Raw genomic sequence first — 22,595 nt, 5'->3', positions numbered from 1 at the left:
ATTTTTGTCTCAGTATTAATGAGAACAGACTCCAAGAATAAGAACCAAAGGGAATTGTGGCCATGATCTGTTCTTGTTAACATAAATTTCTTCCTTATTTTAAAGAAGAAAAGCAATCAAATATAGGCGTAGGAGTGGCTGTATGGTAAGTAGCTTGCTTACCAACCACATGGTTCCGTGTTCAGTCCCACTGCATGGCACCTTGGGCAAGTGTCTTCTACTATAGCCTTGGGCCGACCAAAGACTTGTGAGTGGATTTGGTAGACAGAAACTGAAAGAAGCCGTCATATATATGTATATATATATGTGTGTGTGTGTGTTTGTGTTTGTCCTCCCAACATCGCTTGACAACCAATGGTGATGTGTTTGCGTCCCTGTAACTTAGCGGTTCAGTAAAAGAGACTGATAGAATAAGTACTAGGCTTACAAAGAATAAGTCCTGGAGATCGGTTTGCTCGACTAAAGGCGGTGCTCCAGCATGGCCACAGTCAAATGACTAAAAAACAAATAAGAGTAAATGAAGACTGCAGAGAAGCCTTTGTGATTCTTACATGGCAACAACTGTACATCTTCTACAATATTGTAAAAGTATGAGCGAGAGAGAGAGAGACAGTGAGAGGAGGGGGAGGCAAATGGGAGGGACAGAAGTGAATGAGATCAAGAGTAATGGCAACAAAGAAAAATTTCTTGTCAGTGTGTTTGGCAATTTCTGAAGTGTAGTAAACTTTGAATATCTCTATATATTTAAACAGCAAAATGTCTGTGTGTATGTGTCCTTTATACAAATCCACAATTTTTCAGTTAGAGGGCTCACACTTTCTATGGTCATTCAAAACCGACCAAGGGTGGTCGTGCACATCTTTACATTTCCCCAGTCACCCCGCAAAGCCATTAAAAAAATCAATAGAAGTGATTTTTTGATGAATTTTCTATCCAAAACCCAATCAAAATACCTGAAACTTGATATGCCAATTGAATGCCAGCTAGCTGTATGTGATTGGTTGGAGATTTGGACAGTACTCGCGTGTATGTGTGCATGCATGCAGCTGTATATGCATGCACTAGCACTATGACCTGGCAACGCTGGGTCATAGTGCTAGTAATTTATAAAGCATTGTAAACAATGCAGTTAGGAATTATAAGTTGAGTGCATTGATAATCTGTAAAGTGCAATGAACTGTATTATGGATTATGAATTTTGTTGAGTGTATGAATTGTACCGTAAAAGTTTAATTGAAATCCTGCAGGGAAAACATTTGTCAACCAACAGCCTGTATGAAATACTGCTTATCATTGAATTGAACCTTGCTGCTAAAAGAAAAATGTAATCCACATCATTTAACCCTTTCATTATCAACCCGGCTGAAACCGGTTGTAGCTCTGTAGTACAAATGTCTTGTTTTCATAAGTTTTGAATTAAAATCTTCCACCAAATCTTAGTCACAGTTTATGGTTCCTAACACTAGCTTAATGATGACTAATTTATTTTACTAAATTCTTTGTTATATTTAAAATAATTGAAAGAAACACAGAGCATCTCAAGATAAATACGGTAACGAAAGGGTTAATGTCCACTTTTCTATGTTCACATGGGTCAGATCAGCACTGGATTAACCGTTAAGCAAAATAAGCATGTGCTTAGGGCATCAAGGGAAGGAGCTGGGTGCCACAGAAATGGTAAATAGTTTACTGCACAAATGAAATCATTTTAAACTTGCTAAAATAATATTCGCGATGCCTTTATCTCTACAAACTATGGATGCAGATGTGTTACCTAAGATTATTTTTAAGGATCTGATCAAAGACTTTGCAATTTAAAAAAGTAGGAGGGAACTTTTCAAATATAAAAAAAGTGGAATTATACAAAAATAAACATTATTTTCCCTCTTACTGTTTTGTTTCGTTTCGAAAACTAAAAAATTATTTTATGGTTTGTTATTGTTTATATTTTGAATTACATAATCTTTTATGGGGGCACTAAAATCTTTTAAGTGCTTAGGGCCTCGATGTGTCATAGCCCAGCCCTGGGTTAGATGGGAATTTTTCTGGCAGATTTTCAAATACTCTTTCTCTTGTCAACTTTACCAGTTTCCAAGCACTGATCATAATGCTCATTTACAACTGTCATGCAACATCAAGGGAACGAGGACACACAGACACACATGCACACATATATATGAATGTCATCATCATCATCATCATCATCACTTAATGCCTGTTCTCCATGCTGGCATGGATTGGACTGTTTGACAGGAGCTGGTTAGCTGAAGAGCCACCCACGCTCCATGTCTGTTTTGGCATGATTTCTATGGCTGGATGCCCTTCCTAGCACCAACCATTTCACAGCATGTACTGGGTGCTTTTATGCAGTACCGGCATGGGTACTTCTTATTTAGAAAAACGCCGACGCCGGGGTGATCTCATTCTTGCTCACAACATCATAAGCGGAAAGTGTAACCTCTCGAAAGAGCTGTTCTTCACTCCTGCTCCAGAGCGTCGGCTGCGGGGTCATTTCGAAAAGCTCTATCTGCGACGATTTCATCTCAATCGAAGGAGAGGGGCTTTCTCCGTCCGGGTTGCGGATCCGTGGAATAAGCTGCCGGACGAGATGGTGAAGATGCCGACGACCGCTTGGTTCAAAGTCTCCCTTAACCACAAGTGGCCTGAACTCTTTACATGAACACCACCCTGTACATAACTCCATGTCCCCCTACATGGCCTTGCTTTTTGCTTTTTGAACCAAAAAATTAACTAACTAACTATTATTTTTTTTAAACAAAATGTTATTTTTATTCAAGATGTTTTTGCTAGTCCTTAAAATGTACCATTTTATCCAGTTATTTCTTTGCGTTGGAAGATGTTATTGTAATCGTTCTTACTTTCCATTTTAATTCCAGCCTGGGTCGGATCTGTTACAATTGGAATGACTTTTCTCATGTCTATATTTGCAAGCATCCTTGCAGACAGAATTGGAATCAGAAAAGTTGGATGTTTCGGAGCATTACTTTCCACTGTCGGTTTGTTGTCTAGTGCTTTTGTAACCAAATTAGAACTGCTTTACCTAACTTATGGCATCTTAATAGGTGTTGGCGGAGCTTTTATCTATTCTCCATCACTTGTCATCCTTGGACATTACTTCAAAAAGAAAATGGGTCTTGTGAATGGTTTGGTGTCTTTTGGAAGTGCTTTATTTTCAGTTAGTTTCTCTCAGATTCTACCAGTTCTTATTGAGAGAGTACAGTTAAAGAATACTCTGTTAATTTTGAGTGGATTAGAGGCAACGATGGTATTTTGTGCTTTGACCTGGAAACCGGTGTTAGTAAAAGAAACTGCTATGAGCCAACTAACATTGTCAAGTGAGAGTATATATGAACATGTGCATGATTGCTGCTCTTGGACTAAAAAATACCTCAATGTGGATATATGGAAGAACAAAGGTTATGTGATATGGGCGCTGTCTTGTGGCATTTCTTTGTTTGGTTATTTTGTGCCGTTTGTTCATTTGGTAAGTACTAGCCTATAAAAAGAACAAATATCTAAATTTCTTCAGATAATTTTTTTTATTCTTTGTTTTTTTTTTCTTTTTAATTGAAAACTAAAGATGTATTTTTGGGGAGTTTTTTTAATTTCAAAAATTTACTATCATCATCATCATTTAATGTCCCTTTTTCCATGTTGGTGTTGGTTGGACAGTCCAACACGAACTGACGAGCCAGAGGGCTTTGCTGAGCTCCCATATCTGCTTAGGAATGGTTTCCATTGCTAAATTCCCTTTCTAACATCAACCACTTCACAGAGTGTACTGGGTACTTTTTTTGCTTCTTTTTGTGCCACCACCACTGGTGGGGGGTGACCATGTACCTGCAAGGCAAAACCCCTCATCTGAGTGGAATACAATATTGAGAGATATGATAGTATGATGGAGGGAGAGGAGCAAGTGTCTTGCCAAAGAGATGAATATATGGCTTCCTCATCTGAAATAAGAGAGATATATGAATACAGATTTATTGTGCAAAAACGAAAGTTTTATTGTGCAGAAACTGGTACACTTATTTTCAGGAATTTTTTATTCCAAAGTCTTTCTAGGTTATCAGTTTTTACAGACCAAAGAGACCATGTGATAATACCACACCACTGAGCAATTAAATATCCCTATAGTACCTTGTACCATTAGAAACTTTAATATTAAATGATTAAATGAATTACCTGATGCTGAAGATGACTGCGGCACAGGTTTATGAATACGGTCTGTATTAATGAAATAGTTGTATTAAAAGTGAATTAAATTATTTAATTACATAAACCAGGTACTGTAGAGTTAACTGCAAATATCTGGAAATTGATAGCTGCAAGAACTTGTTCAGAAATGAGCATTTCTGTATGTATAGGCGCAGGAGTGGCTGTGTGGTAAGTAGCTTGCTTACCAACCACATGCTTCCGGGTTCAGTCCTACTACATGGCATCTTGGGCAAGTGTCTTCTGCTATAGCCTCTGGCTGACCAAAGCCTTGTGAGTGGATTTGGTAGACGGAAACTGAAAGAAGCCTGTCATATATGTGTGTGTATATATATATATATATATGTGCGTGTGTGTTTGTGTGTCTGTGTTTGTCCCCCGATGCTGGTGTGTTTATGTCCCCGTCACTTAGCGGTTCGGCAAAAGAGACCGATAGAATAAGTACTGGGCTTACAAAGAATAAGTCCCAGGGTCGAGTTGCTCGATTAAAGGTGGTGCTCCAGCATGGCCGCAGTCAAATGACTGAAACAAGTAAAAGAGAGAGAGAGAGTATTTAGAAAATGGCAGCACTTGAATTTGAAGGCTCAGAATTTTTGGATGTTGGCTTAAGACTTTGGTACACATTCTTATTGGGAAATCTTTTTAAACCTTTCGTCCAAGTGAAGTTGTTTCATATCCTTAGATCATTCCCTGTGTAATCTTTTCAGGCCTCAACTAAAGATTTTTTTATCTCAGGTTCCATCATGAAAGAATGTCGATCTCTCTTAATTAATCAAGATTAAATCTTTCAGCTACGTCTACTTTGTCTTCATCTCAGATCTTCTTCATCACTTCTGTTGTTTTTATCAGAATGTACCACTGTATCTATAATCACAGTCAATACAGCGGCACACAATTATATCTTATATAACCAACCAGTATCGTGATACACAATAGATGTTTCTTTGTTGACTGTCATCCTTTCAACTAGATTCTTTGCATGAACCTTACTTGCTAGATCCTTGGCTCGAGATCTCCAAACACATTTAATATAATTCACGTTATTCCTTGACAACTTTCATAACTGATGTCTGAAATCCTTTAAAACCAATGTCAGCATTTCCATTGGATGACATCTTAAATATAAAGACAAATTTCAACTTTAATCCAGCCATTTCTTAGTATTGCATATCAAATACAAAAGAACAAATGTCCAAGGCATCATCTTCATCATACTGACATGCTGACATGGTTGGATGGTTTGACAGGAGCTGACAAGCCGGAGTACTGCACCAAGCTCCACTGCCCTTCCAGACACCAACCACTTTACAGAGAAGACTGGGTGGTTTTTATGTGGCACCACCACAACAGGGGGGGGGTGCTGTTTTGGCATGGTTTTCATAGCTGGATACCTTTTACAGAGTGGACTGGAATGCTTACAGTTAATATTATTTGGCTAATTCTCAATGAAGGATAAAAAAGTTTTCTAGTGAGAGTATAACACTTTGGACATAGTCCTTTGTTGGATGCTAGAAGAGAGTTCAGAGAGAGAGAGAGACCAGCTGTATATACATGCACTAGCACTATGATAAATAGCTTCACATAGTTCGTTTTCATAAACCAGTAGACGTGAATGTATGATGCTATGTTATTGTAACGGTGAACGTAAATAGACGCGAGCTCATTGGCACTTGTGTGTTTGTGTGGATTCATTAGATAAAAAAAAAACCGGAGCAGTGTCTCGCATGCTTCAGGTAATACCGGCGTCAAGGGGTTAATAAATATCTCCTCTGAAGCAGACTAAAAACTACTGAAATGTACCTCGTATTTATAAATCTTTTGATCACTGCTAAATGATATTTTAAGTAGGAACTGGGTTGGAAATGTATTGTTTGCTGTTAGTGACTTCACTTTATACTAAAGTACTCCATTCTTCTATCATATAATACTTTTATCTTGGTATTAATTGAATAATTCATGTTTGCTAAAGCTTTTTCTCATAAAGTTTAATGACTGTCTGTAACGTTGTATACAAATACGACTTTTTGGTTGAGTGAAAGTTTGGCAATGTAATTGACACATATATGGTTATAATAATGGATTCTCCTATCATTAGTCAATGTACAAGGGTTTGACAATTTCTTGCCAAACAACCACACAGATGATTTGTTTATAATGATCAAATGTTTGTATAGACATAAGTTCACTCCCTCTACCAGATCAACATTACCTGTACAGGTGCCACAGGTAGATGAAAACTGAAAGAAGTCTGTTATATATATATATATATCATGTGTGTGTTTTTCTGACTCTGTTTATATCCCCATAACTTAGCAGTTCAGCAAAAGAGACTGATAGAATAAATACTACGCTTAAATAAGTCCTGGGGTTGATTTGTTCGACTAAAATGCTTCAAGACAATGCTCCAGCATGGCTGCAATCAAATAACGCAAACAAGTAAGGGAATAGAAGAATATCTAAAGAACCCCTTTGGTCATGAACAATCATTGGATTACACCTAGAAAGTTCCTCTCCAAGGCACAAATCCAGGTTGTTTGTGGAAGACCAGCAGTCACCCATGCATACCAGTCACTGTGGAGGTGCAATGGCCCAGTGATTAGGGCATCTGACTCACAGTCGTAGGATCAGTTTCGATTCCCAGACCGGGTGTTGTGTTTATTTAGGAAAAAACGCCTAAAGTTCCACGAGGCTCCGACAGGGGATGGTGGCAAACCCTGCTGTACTCTTTCACCACAACTTTCTCTCCCCTTTTCTTCCTGTTTCTGTTGTGCCTGTATTTCAAAAGGCCAGCCTTGTCCCACTCTGGGTCACACTGAATCTCCCCAAGAACTACGTTAAGGGTACACGTGTCTGTGGAGTGCTCAGCCACTTGCACGTTAATTTCATGAGCAGGCTGTTCCGTTGATCGGATCAACTGGAGCCCTCGTCATCGTAACAAATGGAGTGCCACAATAACCAGTTGCCCCTCTCTACATCAGCATCATGGAAAAATAATTTATTTTAGTGTATAATAGATTTGTCTGCGTAGGACTCTACATTACAACCCCAGGCATTGGTTCACTCAGTGGCTTGTAGCCTGATCCACTAAAGGAGCTTTTTTGCGATTATCACCAGATTAGATAAATCCATATATTGTGCCTTAAGTGTGTGTGTGTGTGTGTATATATATATATATATATATGTATATGTATGTGTATGTATGTATGTATATGTATGTGTATGTATGTATGTATATGTATGTGTATGTATGTATATGTATGTGTATGTATGTATGTATATGTATGTGTATGTATGTATGTATATGTATATGTATGTATGTGTATGTATATATATATGTGTGTATGTATATATATATATGTGTGTATGTATATATATATGTATGTATGTATATATATATGTATGTATGTATGTGTATGTATATATGTATGTATGTATGTGTATGTATGTATGTATGTATATGTATGTATGTATGTATGTATGTGTATATATATGTGTATGTATGTATATATGTAGCTATGTGGTAAGAAGCTTGCTTCCCAACCACATGGTTCCAGTTTCAGTCCCACTGTGTGACACCTTGGGCAAGTGTCTTCTACAATAGTCTCAGACCAACCAAATCCATGTGAGTGGATTTAGTAGGCAGAAACTGAAAGGTGGTGATCTGGCAGAATCGTTAGCACGCTGGTCAAAATGCTTAGCGGTATTTCATCTGGCATTACATTCTGAGTTCAAATTCCGCCGAGGTCGACTTTAGCTTTCATCCTTTCGAGGTCGATAAATTAAGTACCAGTTATGCACTGGGGTTGATGTAATCGACTTAATCCCTTTGTCTGTCCTTGTTTGTCCCCTCTATGTTTAGCCCCTTGTGGGCAATAAAGAAATAAGAAACTGAAAGGAGTCCATTGTATGTTTGTTTGTATCCCTGTAACTTAGCAGTTTGACAAAAGAGACCAATAGAATAAGTAAGGCTTACAAAGAACAAGTCCTGGGTCAATTTCTCCAACTAAAACCCTTTAAGGCAGTGCTCCAGCATGGCTGCAGCCAAATGACTGAAACAAATAAAAGAATAAAATATGAACATATTTACACACACACACACACACACACACACACACACACACACACACACACACACACACATGAGGGAAGAGGGTAGGAGGTAGTGACTAAATGCTAAGATGACATAATTAATAGATTGCTTGAGTACACAGGTCTCAAACAGAGAAACCTGATTTTTATCTCTGATCTAATTAACTTGGAAATGTAGTCACAATCATGGGTTTGTGAGCCAGTTCGCCCTAAATAAATAAATATCTAGGTTTTAAAAAAAAGAAACAAGAAATATTACACAACGATGTATTATGAAATACATAGTAATAACGAAGTTGATAACCTTTTCTACCATAGGCGCAGGAGTAGCTGTGTGGTAAGTAGCTTGCTTACCAACCACATGGTTCCGGGTTCAGTCCCACTGCGTGGCACCTTGGGCAAGTGTCTTCTACTATAGCCTCGGGCCGACCAAAGCCTTGTGAGTGGATTTGGTAGACAGAAACTGAAAGAAGCCCATCGTATATATGTATATATATATATATGTGTGCGTGTGTGTTTGTGTATCTGTGTTTGTCCCCCTAGCATTGCTTGATAACCGATGCTGGTGTGTTTATGTCCCCGTCACTTAGCGGTTCGGCAAAAGAGACCGATAGAATAAGTACTGGGCTTACAAAAGAATAAGTCCCGGGGTCAAGTTGCTCGATTAAAGGCGGTGCTCCAGCATGGCCGCAGTCAAATGACTGAAACAAGTAAAAGAGTAAAAGAAAAGAGAGTAGGCACAAGGCTTGTAATTTGATGGGAAGGAAGATGCTAGTTGATTACATAAGCCCAGTGTATGACTGGTACTTGTCAATCCTGAAAGGTTGAAAGGCAAAGTTGAAGGCAGTGGAATTTGAACATGCCTGCATGGATCGGATGTGGTTTTATTGAGGCAGATTTTCTACACTTGGATGCTCTTCTTGTTACCAACCTGCACTTGTTTCCAAATGAGGTAATATTTCTCCATAGTGAGACCTGTTTTTACAGAATATCGGAAATGAATGATGTCGCTTGTGTGACAGTGGCACTCATTTACAGCTACCACACAATATCAAGACACATAAACATTCATGCACACATGCATATATATATATATATATATATATATATATATATATATATGTTGATGATGATGATGATGAACTTCATTCAGTTTCCATCTACCAAATTGCTCACAAAGCTTTGGTCAACCCAGGATTATAATAGAAGATACTTGCTCAAGATGCCACTCAATGGGACTGAATCTGTAGCCATGGGGCTCCGAAGCAAATTTCTTACCACACAGCCACAAATGTCTGTAGTGGGTACACATAGCTATATATGGATAGATAGATTCAGATGAATATGTTACTTAAGTTGAGGCACCAGAATTTAATACGGTATTATCCATACAGTTTTAAAGTAAGGTGATTATAATCAAAATAAGCAAAAGGATATCCAGAGGTAATGCAGTATGATCGTTTCATGGAGTTGCCTGAAACGATGGTACTGCATTACCTCTGGATATCTTTGTTGCTTATTTTGAGATATATATATATATATATCGTCGTTTAACGTCCGTTCTCCATGCTAGCATGGGTTGGACGGTTCGACCGGGGTTCTGGGAAGCCAGAAGGCTGCACCAGGCTCCAGTCTAATTTGGCAATGTTTCTACAGCTGGATGCCCTTCCTAACGCCAACCACTCCGTGAGTGTAGTGGGTGCTTTTTACGTGCCACCTGCACAGGTGCCAGGCGGGGCTGGCAACGGCCACGGTCAGATTGGTGTATTTTATGTGCCACCGGCACGGAAGCCAGTCGAGGCGGTGCTGGCATCGGCCACGAGTCGGATAGTGCTTTTTACGTACCACCAGACCAGGGATCCTGGCTGGTTCAATTCGATTTCGATTTCGCTTGCCCCAACATGTCTTCACAAGCAAAGGGGGTTGGCAAGGGTGCCTGTCGTACGGTCGCATTGGAGTATTTTACGTGCCACGGCCACGAGTCGGATAGTGCTTTTTACGTACCACCAGACCAGGGATCCTGGCTGGTTCAATTCGATTTCGATTTCGATTTCGCTTGCCCCAACATGTCTTCACAAGCAAAGGGGGTTGGCATGGGTGCCTGTCGTACGGTCGCATTGGAGTATTTTACGTGCCACGGCCCCGAGTCGGATAGTGCTTTTTACGTACCACCAGGCCAGGGATCCTGGCTGGTTCAATTCGGTTTCGATTTCGATTTCGATTTCGCTTGCCCCAACATGTCTTCGCAAGCATGGGGGGTTGGGATGGGTGTCTGTCGTCGGATGAGGTTCTATATCGACTTCGCTTGCCTCAACCGGTCTTTGTGTCCAAGGGAGGAAAGGCATTCATAAGTGGGCTGGGCTCACTTGTCCTGCCTGGTCTTCTCACGTACAGAATATTTCCAAAGGTCTCGGTCTCTGGTCATTTCCTCAGTGAGGCCTAAAGTTCGAAGGTCGTGCTTCACCACCTCGTCCCAGGTTTTCCTGGGTCTACCTCTTCCACGGGTTCCCTCAACTGCTAGGGATTGGCACTTTCTCACACACCTATCTTCATCCATTCTCGCCACATGACCATACCAGCGCAATCGTCTCTCTTGCACACCACAACTGATGCTTCTTAGGTACAACATTTCTCTCAAGGTGCTAACGCTCTGTCGAGTATGTACACTGGCATTACACATCCATCGGAGCATACTGGCTTCATTCCTCACGAGCTTACGCATGTCCTCAGCAGTCACAGCCCATGTTTCGCTGCCATGTAGCATGGCTGTTCGTACACACGCATCATACAGTCTGCCTTTTACTCTGAGCGAGAGGCCTTTAGTCACCAGCAGAGGTAAGGGCTCCCTAAACTTTGCCCAGGCTATTCTTATTCTAGCAGTTACACTTTCAGCGCACCCACCCCCACTACTGACTTGGTCACCTAGATAACGGAAGCTATCAACTACTTCTAGTTTTTCCCCCTGGAAAGTGACGGAAGTTGTTTTCTGCAGATTTTCGGAGGTTAATGCTCCCGAGCATCTGCCACATACAAAAATTATCTTCCCAGTTAGCCTACCTTTGACATTGCTGCACCTCTTATGTGTCCATAGCTTACACTGGGTACATCTTATAGAGTTTCTACCTACACCTTTTCTACAGATCGAGCAGGGCCATCTTCCTGAAGATATTTGTGGATTGTCTACCTTTCTACTTATTAGTACTTTGGTTTTAGCTAGGTTGACTCTAAGGCCCCTTGATTCTAAACCCTCCTTCCACACCTGGAACTTCTCCTCCAGTTCTGATAGTGACTCAGCAATAAGAGCAAGGTCGTCAGCGTAGAGGAGCTCCCAGGGACAGCCTGTCTTGAATTCCTCCGTAATTGCCTGGAGTACTATGATAAATAGGAGGGGGCTGAGTACTGAACCCTGGTGGACCCCAACCTCTACTTTGAATTCTTCTGTGTACATGTTGCCAACCCTAACCTTACTTACGGCATCTCTGTACATGGCTTGCACAGTCCTCACCAGCCATTCATCTATCCCTAGTTTCCTCATTGACCACCAGATAAGGGATCGGGGGACCCTATCAAAAGCTTTCTCCATGTCAACGAAAGCCAGGTACAGGGGCTTATCTTTGGCTAGGTATTTCTCCTGCAGCTGCCTTACCAGGAATATAGCATCAGTGGTACTTTTTCCTGGCACGAACCCAAACTGCATCTCATCTAAACTAACTCTCTCTCTAATTAGTTGGGCTATGACCCTCTCCGTAACCTTCATTACTTGATCCAACAGCTTGATACCTCTGTAATTATTTGTATCTAGGGCATCACCTTTACCTTTGTAGCAGTTGACTAGTATGCTGCTGCACCAGTCATTGGGTATGACTCCTTCGTGTATCACCTGGTTGACTATACGGGTGACTAGGTTATAGCCGACACTGCCAGATATTTTGAGCATCTCTGCAGTAATTCCTGATGGGCCTGGGGCTTTCCCTGTCTTCATGCTTCTAATTGCCTTAGCTACCACGGAACTATCAACTCGGATAGCTGGTCCCTCTGTAGGGTCAACATTCGGCAGACTCTCTTTATCCCATTCATTTTCCTCATTCAGTAACCTTTCATAGTGGCGTCTCCAAGCTTCTCTCTTTGCATCCTCATTTAGCGCAAGTGAACCATCCTCCATGCGAACACATTTCTCTCCTACCACATCACGATTCTCTCTCACACACTGTCTTGCAACACGAAATACCTCAAGTCTTTCATCCTCACGGCGCAGGACATTGGCAAATTTTCTCTTATCTGCTTCCCCTCTGGCTAGATAGACCTGTCTCCTAGCTTCCCTTCTGGCAGTCTGATACCCTTCCCTGCTACCACCGTTCTTCCAGGCCTTCCAAGCCTATATATATATATATATATATATATAGATTAGTTGAAAAATGCTTCACATCTTTCAACTGCTAAAAGGCAAAAACAGTTGAAATATGTGACGAACAAATTTCAACTAACCTAAATTCTACTCATACCTAAACGCTCTTTGCACCAGTGCTTCATTATATATGTGTGTTTGTGTGTGCGTGTATATATATATATATATATATACACACTAGCTGGTCCCGTGCTGTCAGAAACAATGGCTAATTGTAGTATTTTGAAGTTGAAACGCTGTTTGAGTTTTTTTTTCAGCATTGAATGTTCACCATCCCACTTCCTTGACATGCACACACACATGCATGCAAACATCTCCCTTTTACATACACACACACATATACTCACAATTGAAACACTCCCACTACCAGTTTGCCATCACCCCTTCCTTTCTCATTCATATGTTGTGACGGAGAAAAACACCAGTATTATTATAGGTGTATATGTATATATATACTCACACACACAAACTTACTAATCAAGGGGTCTTCTTTTGCAAACGGCTTGATGACTCACTTGTACCAGTGACTGGGAAAGTAGTTAGCATTAAACAAGATCTCCAGCCGTAGAAACCTTGTTAAAAAAGAGTTTTGGTGAAGACCGATACACTCCTCTGATTTGTCAGATCCTCTCAAACTGTTCGACTCCTGCCAGCATGGAATATGGATGCAAAATTGTGACGATGATGAGGTGAAACAAAAAAGTAAATAAACAGGTGCAGGAGTGGCTGTGTGGTAAGAGGCTTGCTTCCCAACCACATGGTTCCAGGTTCAGTCCCACTGCATGGCACCTTGGGCAAGTCTCTTTTATTGTAGCCTTTGGCTGACCAAAGACTTGTGAGTGGATTTGGTAGACAGAAACTGAAAGGAACCTAAGGCGGCAAGCTGGCAGAAACATTAGCACGGCGGGCGAAATGCTTAATGGTATTTTGTCTGCTGTTATGTTCTGAGTTGAAATTCCGCCAAGGTCGACTTTGCCTTTCATCCTTTCGGGGTCAATAAATTAAGTACCAGTTATGCACTGAGGTTGATGTAATCAAGTTAATCCCTTTGTCCTTGTTTGTCCCCTCTATGTTTAGCCCCTTGTGGGCAATAAAGAAATAAGAAACTGAAAGAATCCCGTCGTATGTCTATATGTTTGTATTTGTGTGTCTGTTTGTCCCCTCATCATTGCTTGTACTAGGCTTACAAAGAATAGGTCCTGGAGTTGATTTGTTCAACTAAAAGCAGTGCACCAGCATGGCCACAATCAAATGACTGAAACAAGTAAAAAAAAAAAGAATAATTCACTTCTCCAGAAATATGGTTAACTGAAGCACTGTCTTTATTGCAATGATATTATTACATTTTCGAGATGAAGTTTTTTGATTAGCATATCATTGAATATGAGGTCTGTTAACTTCATCTGCTCAGCCTCTCAGGTCCTATGATTTAACCATATTACAAACGTGTGTTATATTATAATTGAGAGTCCAATTTTACCGGTGAAACTTCTGTGTGTGTGTATGAGAAATTATATTCAAGGACAGTGGGAGGTTATACCAGACAAAAGATTTACTTGTTCAATGGCCTATTTTTCATTATTATGTTAATTTATTTTCCCCTGAATGGAGACTAAGAGTAGAAATTAGTTAACGTGACCTAATATTTTAATGTATTTAAATACTTATGTAAACATTAATTTAAATGTCCATGTATGTATAGAAGCATCAAATGTGGTTGGTATTTTGCAGACAAAGTAAATTTCAAACTTAGTAAAGCTGTAAGAACAGCAGAAAAGGATTGGGTGTTTATCCTGATAAGACAGAAAAAAAAAATTGCTGGCAGGTGGCCTAGCAAGTTTCTTCTGTCTTCTGAGGGTGAAATACCCAGTCTTTCTCTACACTTCTTAAAGCTTTACTGTGTTTGAAATTTACTTTCTTGTCTGCAAAATATGTGTGTGTATGTGTGTGTACCGTAATACTTGAGTATAATCAGCATTTTTTCCCCAAAATTTAAAGGTCAAAATCCCTAGTGCGTACTATATACGAGGTTGAAAATGAAAAATATTTTCTAAGCAATGCCCTGCCTTTCAATCTCAGTATTTAAGCTACGCATAGGTCTGCTGTAGTACACATGCTGCGTACATTCCTACAACAACATTTTCTTTACGCACTATAAAGGCAGAAGTAAACCTACCTCCAACTCAGCCGTGCACCTGTGTTTTACTACATAAACTTCACCAACTGCCTACTCTGAGTAATTACTCACAGCACGTGCTTTGACCTGACAAATGAAGTGAGTTCATGGTTCGCAGGACGGCTGCTGTGCTAACCTTGGATTGTAGGGTGACCCGCTGTGCTTGAGGAGACCTATTGAGTCAAGTACATCAAAATATAAATCAAATGGAAATTGTAGTTGTGATACCTATGCCGGTGGCACATAAAAAGCACCACCCGAACGTGGATGATGCCAGCACCGCCTGACTGGTGTCCATGTCAGTGACAAGTAAAAAGCACCAACCGATCATGGCCGTTTTCCAGCCTCCTCTGGCCCCTGTGCCGGTGGCACGTAAAAAGCACCAACTACACTCACAGAGCAGTTAGCATTAGGAAGGGCATCCAGCTTTAGAAACACTGTTAGATCAGACTGGAGCCTGGCATAGCCTCTTGGCTTCCCAGACCCCAGTTGAACCATCCAACCCATGCTAGCATGGAAAACGGACGTTAAACAATGATGATATTGATGATGATTGTGTATATATGTAGTACATGTAACATATATTTGCTTATATAATTACGGTTTAGTTCATGTTATTTTCACAACTAATGGCTCTTGCCTCTATTCTTTTAGTGAAACTAATCATCCACTGTTATCATTAAGGGTATTCTGATAAATTATTTGCTCTCATTAGCTACAGCTGGGATATTTCTGGTTGACTTGTCTTTGTTCAGAACCTTTAATAATATATCAGAATTTTTAATTTAACCAACATATAATGAACTCACCAGAAGAGATATAAATAGTATAATTTTATATATGTGAAGGCGCATGGCTCAGTGGTTAGAGCGTCGAGCTTACGATTGTGAGATTGTGAGCTCGAATCCTGGACTGGGCTGCATGTTGTGTTCTTGAGCAAGACACTATATTTCACATTGGTCCAGTCCACTCAGCTGTAGAAATGAGTTGTGATGTCACAGGTACCAAGCTGTATAGGCTTTTGTCTTTCCCTTGGATAACACCAGTGGCATGAAGAGGGGAGGCCAGTATGCATGGGCGACTGCTGGTCTTCCATAAACAACCTTGCCCGGATTTGTGCCTGGGAGGATAACTTTCTAGGTGCAATCCCATGGTCTGTGTCGTGACCGAAGGGGGTCTCAGAATTTTATATAGGCATGAAGTTTGCTTTTCAGTTACATGGTTTCAAGTTTAGTCCTACCGCGTGACATTTTGGGCAAACATTTTCTACTTTAGTCTCGGACCAACCAAAGCCTTGTGAGTGGATTTCGTAGGAAACTGAAGGAAGCTTATCATGTGCATGTGTGTATGTACATATATATATATATATATATATATATTATATATATATATATATATATATATATATGTATTTATATATTGGGTTGGTGCATAATTATTGCAGCTTTTTTTAACAAATTTTATTCAATAAAAACAATAACAACATGTAACAAAAACATCTTTAAATAATTATTCCGGAGCATATTCAGCATCTACTTCAATTATTGTTTCCCATTTCCTTGGCAGATGGTCAAACAGTCATTTAAAGATGTTTTTGTTAAATATTGTTTTTGTTGAATAAAATTTGTTAAAAAAAAAGCCACAATAATTATGCAACAACCCAATATATATATAAATATGTATATATTTATGTATAAATATAAAAGAACACTATTATTTCTAAAAATAATGCTAGTGGCCGTGAGCATAAAAGCCGTATAGGCAAAATTAATAATCGTATATAAGATATATATATAAATATGTAGCTTGCTTACCAACCATGTGGTTTTGGGTTCAGTCCCACTGCGTGGCACCTTGGGCAAGTGTCTTCTACTATAGCCTCGGGCCGACTAAAGCCTTGTGAGTGGATTTGGTAGACGGAAACTGAAGGAAGCCCATCCTATATATGTATATATATGTGTGTGTGTGTGGCAACCGATGCTGGTGTGTTTACGTCCCCATAACTTAGTGGTTCGGCTAAAGAGACTGATAGAATAAGTACTAGGCTTACAAAGAATAAGCCCTGGGGTTGATTTGTTGCTCGAATAAAGGCAGTGCTCCAGCATGGCCTCAGTCAAATGACTGAAACATGTAAAAGAGTAATACTAGGGTACTACATAAGCACCTGCTTTGCTGAAAATAGAAGTCAAAATACTCCTAAGCCACTGAGGAATTACTAAATTGATACATGCATGATAGGAAAACATGTATGTGTTACTTTCTCCTTGTTTTGACATGTGATAGTTGTAAATGAGAGTCACCTTTACATAAGTATCATCCTTAAGTTCCAATCTATGAAAATCTATCTGGTCATGGGGAAATGTTACCTTACTTGGAAACAGTTGAGGGTTAGTGACGTGAAGAGCATCCAGCTGTAGAAAATTTGCCTTAACCCTATAACATTCAGGTTAATTCATCAAATGTAATCCTTATTTACGGAGATGTACCTGCATAGCAAGTGATTTGATCTGAGATCATGTGCTGAAACGAAAACAATTGCAGCGTGGAAGGTGTTTGTAAGCCATTTAAGAAACACACAAAAGCCGTTCGATTCACTTCAACATTTAAGTTTAATTTATCAAAATATTTTCGTCGCTAAAATCCGCGACCTGTTCACTGACAAAGTCCGTGCTGCATCTGAGAAAGTAACAATTAGTTCATTATATATATGTACGTATGTATGTGTGTGTGTATGTATGTATGCATGCATGTACGTACGTACAGATGTGTGTATGTATGTGTGTGTATACATACATACATACACACATGCATACGTACATACATGCATACATACACACACACATACATACATATATATAACGAACTAACTGTTACTTTCTCAGATGCAGCACGGATTTTTGTCAGTGAGAAGGTCACGGTCTTAAAGCGACGAAAATATTTTGACAAATTAAACTTAAATGTTGAAGTGAATCAAACTGCTTTTGTGTTTTTCTTAAATGGCTTACAAACACCTTCCACGCTGCAATCCTTATTTATCTACATTTAAAAAAATTAACCACATTTTATCTCATAGTCTTGATTTTGATGTGAATGTTCATTTTTAGATTGACATTGTAGGGTAGGTGTGAGAGGCTGGATCTGTCCAGTTTCAACATAAAACTGGTAGAATATATGGACTGGATATGGCCGGTTTAAATGCTAAAGGGCGGGAGTCACCTTTACTCAAGTGGCATCCAACCGTCTATAAAAATGTCTGGTCATGGGGAAATGTTACCTTACTTGGATGTAGGTGAGGGTTGGTGGCAGGAAGGGCATCTGGCCATAGAAAATATGCCTTAATAAACTCCAACTGACCCATGTGAACATGGAAAACTGGACAGTGAAACGGTGAGAAAATAATGAACTGTATCTTTTTATATGATACAAAATATTTAGAAAACCATTTTTTAAATTACATTTTTGCTTGTATCATTCTAACCATTATCTTCATTAGCGTTGACACAATCCTTCATTATTTAACCATGTCTTCATTGCATTTATTTCATAATTAACAATATTGTTATTTTTTGTTTTCTTTCATTAATCGTTAGCCTTTCTGCTATCTTTGACAGTAACCTCATTGTACCGTGTGGTATCTTAACGAGTCCTCATCAACTGTTGCTTGAGTGCTGACAGTAATATGTTACTATGGCAACCTGTCACGTGACTCGTTAATATTGGAAAAGAAACAAAGAACTAAATTGTCTTCTTATATCATTGCAGAATCATCACCATCTTCATCACCATCGTCGTCATCATCATCATCATCATCATCATCATCATCATCACCGTTATCATCATCGTCAACATGTGGAATATTAATGGTTAGCTTGATGTTGATTAATGTTTAGCCTGGAGGAAGTAAATAGAATAAAGTATTTCATTATGAAGAAAATATCTCCAGCTTGAATAAAAGTATGTCATGCTAACCATTTTCAAAAATTTTTTATTTGGTGGTTTCAGTCAGCTCTCTTTGGGCAGATTGGTAGCAACAAAATCTAGAAATGACTAACAGGTACAGTTCTCCAGATTATCATCTAAGACCTTGCTACACATTCTTTCCTGTGTTATTTTATTGTATGATGGAGTACCGTATATGATGGAGTACCGAAAAGTTCCTGGCTTTAAGGGTGTTGCGAAAGGCCTGATTGGGAGCCCAACCTTCAGAGCTCTTTTACAGGACTTAGAAAAACTGAAGGGCTGCTGCAATAAGTGTGTGAATCGGAGACGGGAATATATTGAATAAAATCATAACTGATCCTCCTGTATTTTCTTTTACCCAAAGCCAGGAACTTTTCATTCCTCACTTCCTTGTGTAGGTAGTTTAGTTTTGCTGTTTCTACCTACTGAATCCTCATTTATTGTGCAGTCTATTTTAATACAACTGGAATTTTTTTATTGTAATAGTGCTGGTTGTTGTTGTTGTTATTTAAGTTAACCCTCATTGAACAAATTTATTCTTGCATTTTTCATCCTAAAAGTTGAGGTAGCACATAATGTGAACATGTAGTGTTCAAACATCATCACAATCTTTCCAAATCCTGCATTTCACTTGGAATTTCTGGTCCTCCAAAGATGTCTTGGTGTATAAGTCAACCTACTTTTTTTTTTTTTTTTTTTTTTGTTGACTAAATTTTGGCCTGAAAACTTTGACTTGAAAACCAGAAAATGCAATATATATACATTATATATATACACTATCAAACATATACATACACACATGTTGTATTTTCTGTTATGCAAGTCAACATAGCATATAGTGTAAACATCCAGGCATTATTCCTATCTTCCAAATCCTGCATCCAATTTCCCTCACAAATGCTTTGGTTGGTCCAAGGCTATAGTAAAAGATGCTTGACCAAGGTGCAACAGAGTGGGACTGAACCAAGAGACAAGTGGTTTGGAAGCAAACTTCTTATCACATAGCTATGCCTGCATCTATTGTTCAGAAAAAAAAGAAAAAAATGAGCTGATTATGGCTGGAATACTTTCAATTATGGATCTGCTGGATTAAAGCTGACCTAGACCAAACAACAACACACACTCTTGTAGTAAAATGATTCTGTTCTTTTGTTTTCTGTTTTTCATTACCAAACATTTAGCCCACATCTTATATGTTGCCATCATCATCATCATCACCCTCCCCCATTCAGGGGAGTTCTTCTTTTGCCAACATCTTTCGCTGATATATTATATATACCTACATATACATACATGTTTGTAAATGAGATGCTTGTAAAATCCTTTGAGCAGTGAAGGTGAGAAGTTAAGCAAAATATACAAGGTGATGGCAATGACTTTAAAAACATTGAATTACCTTACACAGGTTGTTTAATGACCTTTAAATATTTTGGGGGAAAAACTCCCCTTTTCAAAGAGAAGGGATAAAATATAAGCAATGATAAATCTCTGAACGACAATGTGAGGTATACTAGCCATCTCAATATGGCTAACCACTAAGGGTGAGTGTTACTGTAGCTAGTAGCCCTAGGAGAACATCGTCACCAGCTGGCTTTAGGCACACTTTCTGGAGACGATGTTCTCCTAGGGCTACTAGCTACAGTAACACCCACCCTTAGTGGTTAGCCATATTGAGATGGCTAGTATACCTCACAGATAAAATATAAAAATTCAGAAAAATTTGTCATGTTGCACACACACACACACACACACACACACACACACACACACACACACACACACACTCATTTTCAACACATTTCTGCTGAACTTCACCATATGCTTCACCTACCATATTAACCACTTAACATACACATTTTTTGTCAATTTCCATGCAGAAAATTTTTTAATTATTATTAATTTTGAATCTGCATATAAGGAAGAATAATTAAATTATTTTGGGTCAGTTATGTTTTATTATGAAGTTACTTATAGAAATGGTAGTTAATGATAGAAAACTGGAATGACATCATGAATAACATATTTCGGGTTAGCAACAAGCAACGGATACCTCGGAGTACAGTGAACGTATGTTTTCATTCAGATATATATTTACTAGACATTTCTGAACGAAAATATACGGGATAATATGTTAATATATAACCCTTGAAGGTGGTGCTCCAGCATGGCTGCAGTCAAATGAGAATCGAGTAAAAGAATAAAAAAAAAATTTTTTTTTAAATATTATCCTGTATAGAATTGTATGGTGTGATTTGAGGTATATTTGACTGCTATTTCAGGCTGAAACATTATGCTGCATGTGTACAAGGAATAAATAGTACAGTGCATCTCCTGGACTGTTTCACTATGCAGAATAAAAGAATCGATATTGTAATTGATAAGTTTGAGATTGTCTCTAACGATATTTTCTTCTAAGTAGGTTAATTGAGCTGTATTGTTAATCTGTTCGATCTGGTAATTGTTTCTTTGGAATGTCACAGAAGATTAATTTTGAATCATTTATACATTGAAAGAAAATATTTCCCCATGGAAAATGACCCCTTAGTGACCTCATAACTTTCTTTGTATCTGGTGGCATTCTTTACCTACCAAATCAACCTTAAATATAATAATAAATGCACCCTTTTAAAGCCTAGCCAGGCTCATGGGCCCAGTTTCTTGGTTTAAAATAATAATAATAATGAAATTATTGTATACAGTGCTCAGGTGCACCACAACTTGTCAGAAAGTGCATATAAAGTACATGCAGTAATGTAGAAATGTCTGGAAAGTGAGCATGCTTGTGTGTGTATGGAGGGGAGAAAATCAAGTGTAGTGTTGGCGAATCTCAGGAAGCATGGCAGTCTTGAAGGATGCAGTGCTCCGACAACTAACAACCGATGTCGGCAGTTTGTTCCACGCTTCAGCAACTCTCAGCATGAAAAAATGTTTCCTGAAGTCATGGGAGCTGTGCTGTTTTCTTACTTTGTAAATATGTCCACGGGTGTTAGATGGGTGGAGTTTAAAGAGGTGCTCAGTGTTATTGTTTGTGCGATGGTTGATAATTTTATGGGTGTCTACCAAGTCAGCTGCCAGACGTCGGAGTTTCAATGTGTCCATGCCCAGGGAAGTTTGATGCTACAAAGAGTTAAAACAGATGAAGAAGGGCTCTCCTTCAGATTAGGATACCAATCTGTTTTTGGTAACATTTCCTCATAGATCCTGATATCTATTCTGGCATCTATCTTTGACAGCCAAGTGTACTGAAACCTGTGGCATTTTGTTAATTTCCACAAAACACAACAAACCACATGTAGTACATTTGTACGCAAGTCACTAAAGCAAGTAAATAGATATGATATTATCTCGGTTGGTTTTTTTAATTTTTTAACAGCTTTCTTATCTGTAATTAACTTATATTTGTCAGCTATTTTACCTGTTATTAACTTAGCAGCTTTATAATTATTACCTCCGCCTTCGCTAAAGTAGAGGTTTTGTTTTCAGTCATGTTTGTTTGTTTGTCCAAGGACAAGATATCTCAAGAACCGCTGGATGGTTTCGGATGAAACTTTCAGGGATGTTTGGCCTTGTAACTGGCACAGACTGATTAGATTTGGGGATTGATCTGGTACTGGACAAGGATTCTTGATTAATTTTCCTACTTTTTTTACTTAATTTTTTTCCACCTTCTAATGAGAGCATGTATCCCTGTCTTGTAAAATTCTGTTGACTGCTCTTTGAGCCATTTCT

General features: G+C 38.9%; 1 protein-coding gene across 2 annotated transcripts in view; it reads left to right on the top strand.

Annotated features, from left to right (window-relative positions):
- Positions 1-22,595, top strand: part of LOC115222302 (monocarboxylate transporter 10) — a 58,989-nt gene that overhangs the window by 16,438 nt on the left and 19,956 nt on the right. For both annotated transcript variants that reach the window (XM_029792478.2, XM_029792479.2), the window contains exon 3: positions 2,898-3,505. In XM_029792478.2, the coding sequence (XP_029648338.1) occupies positions 2,898-3,505 (608 nt within the window). The remainder of the gene's footprint in view (positions 1-2,897; positions 3,506-22,595) is intronic.

Source organism: Octopus sinensis, linkage group LG19 (genome assembly GCF_006345805.1).
Source record: "Octopus sinensis linkage group LG19, ASM634580v1, whole genome shotgun sequence".
Classification (NCBI taxonomy): domain Eukaryota; kingdom Metazoa; phylum Mollusca; class Cephalopoda; order Octopoda; family Octopodidae; genus Octopus; species Octopus sinensis.
The sequence above is the reverse complement of the archived record's forward strand: the minus strand, read 5'-3'. Positions and strand labels throughout refer to the sequence as shown.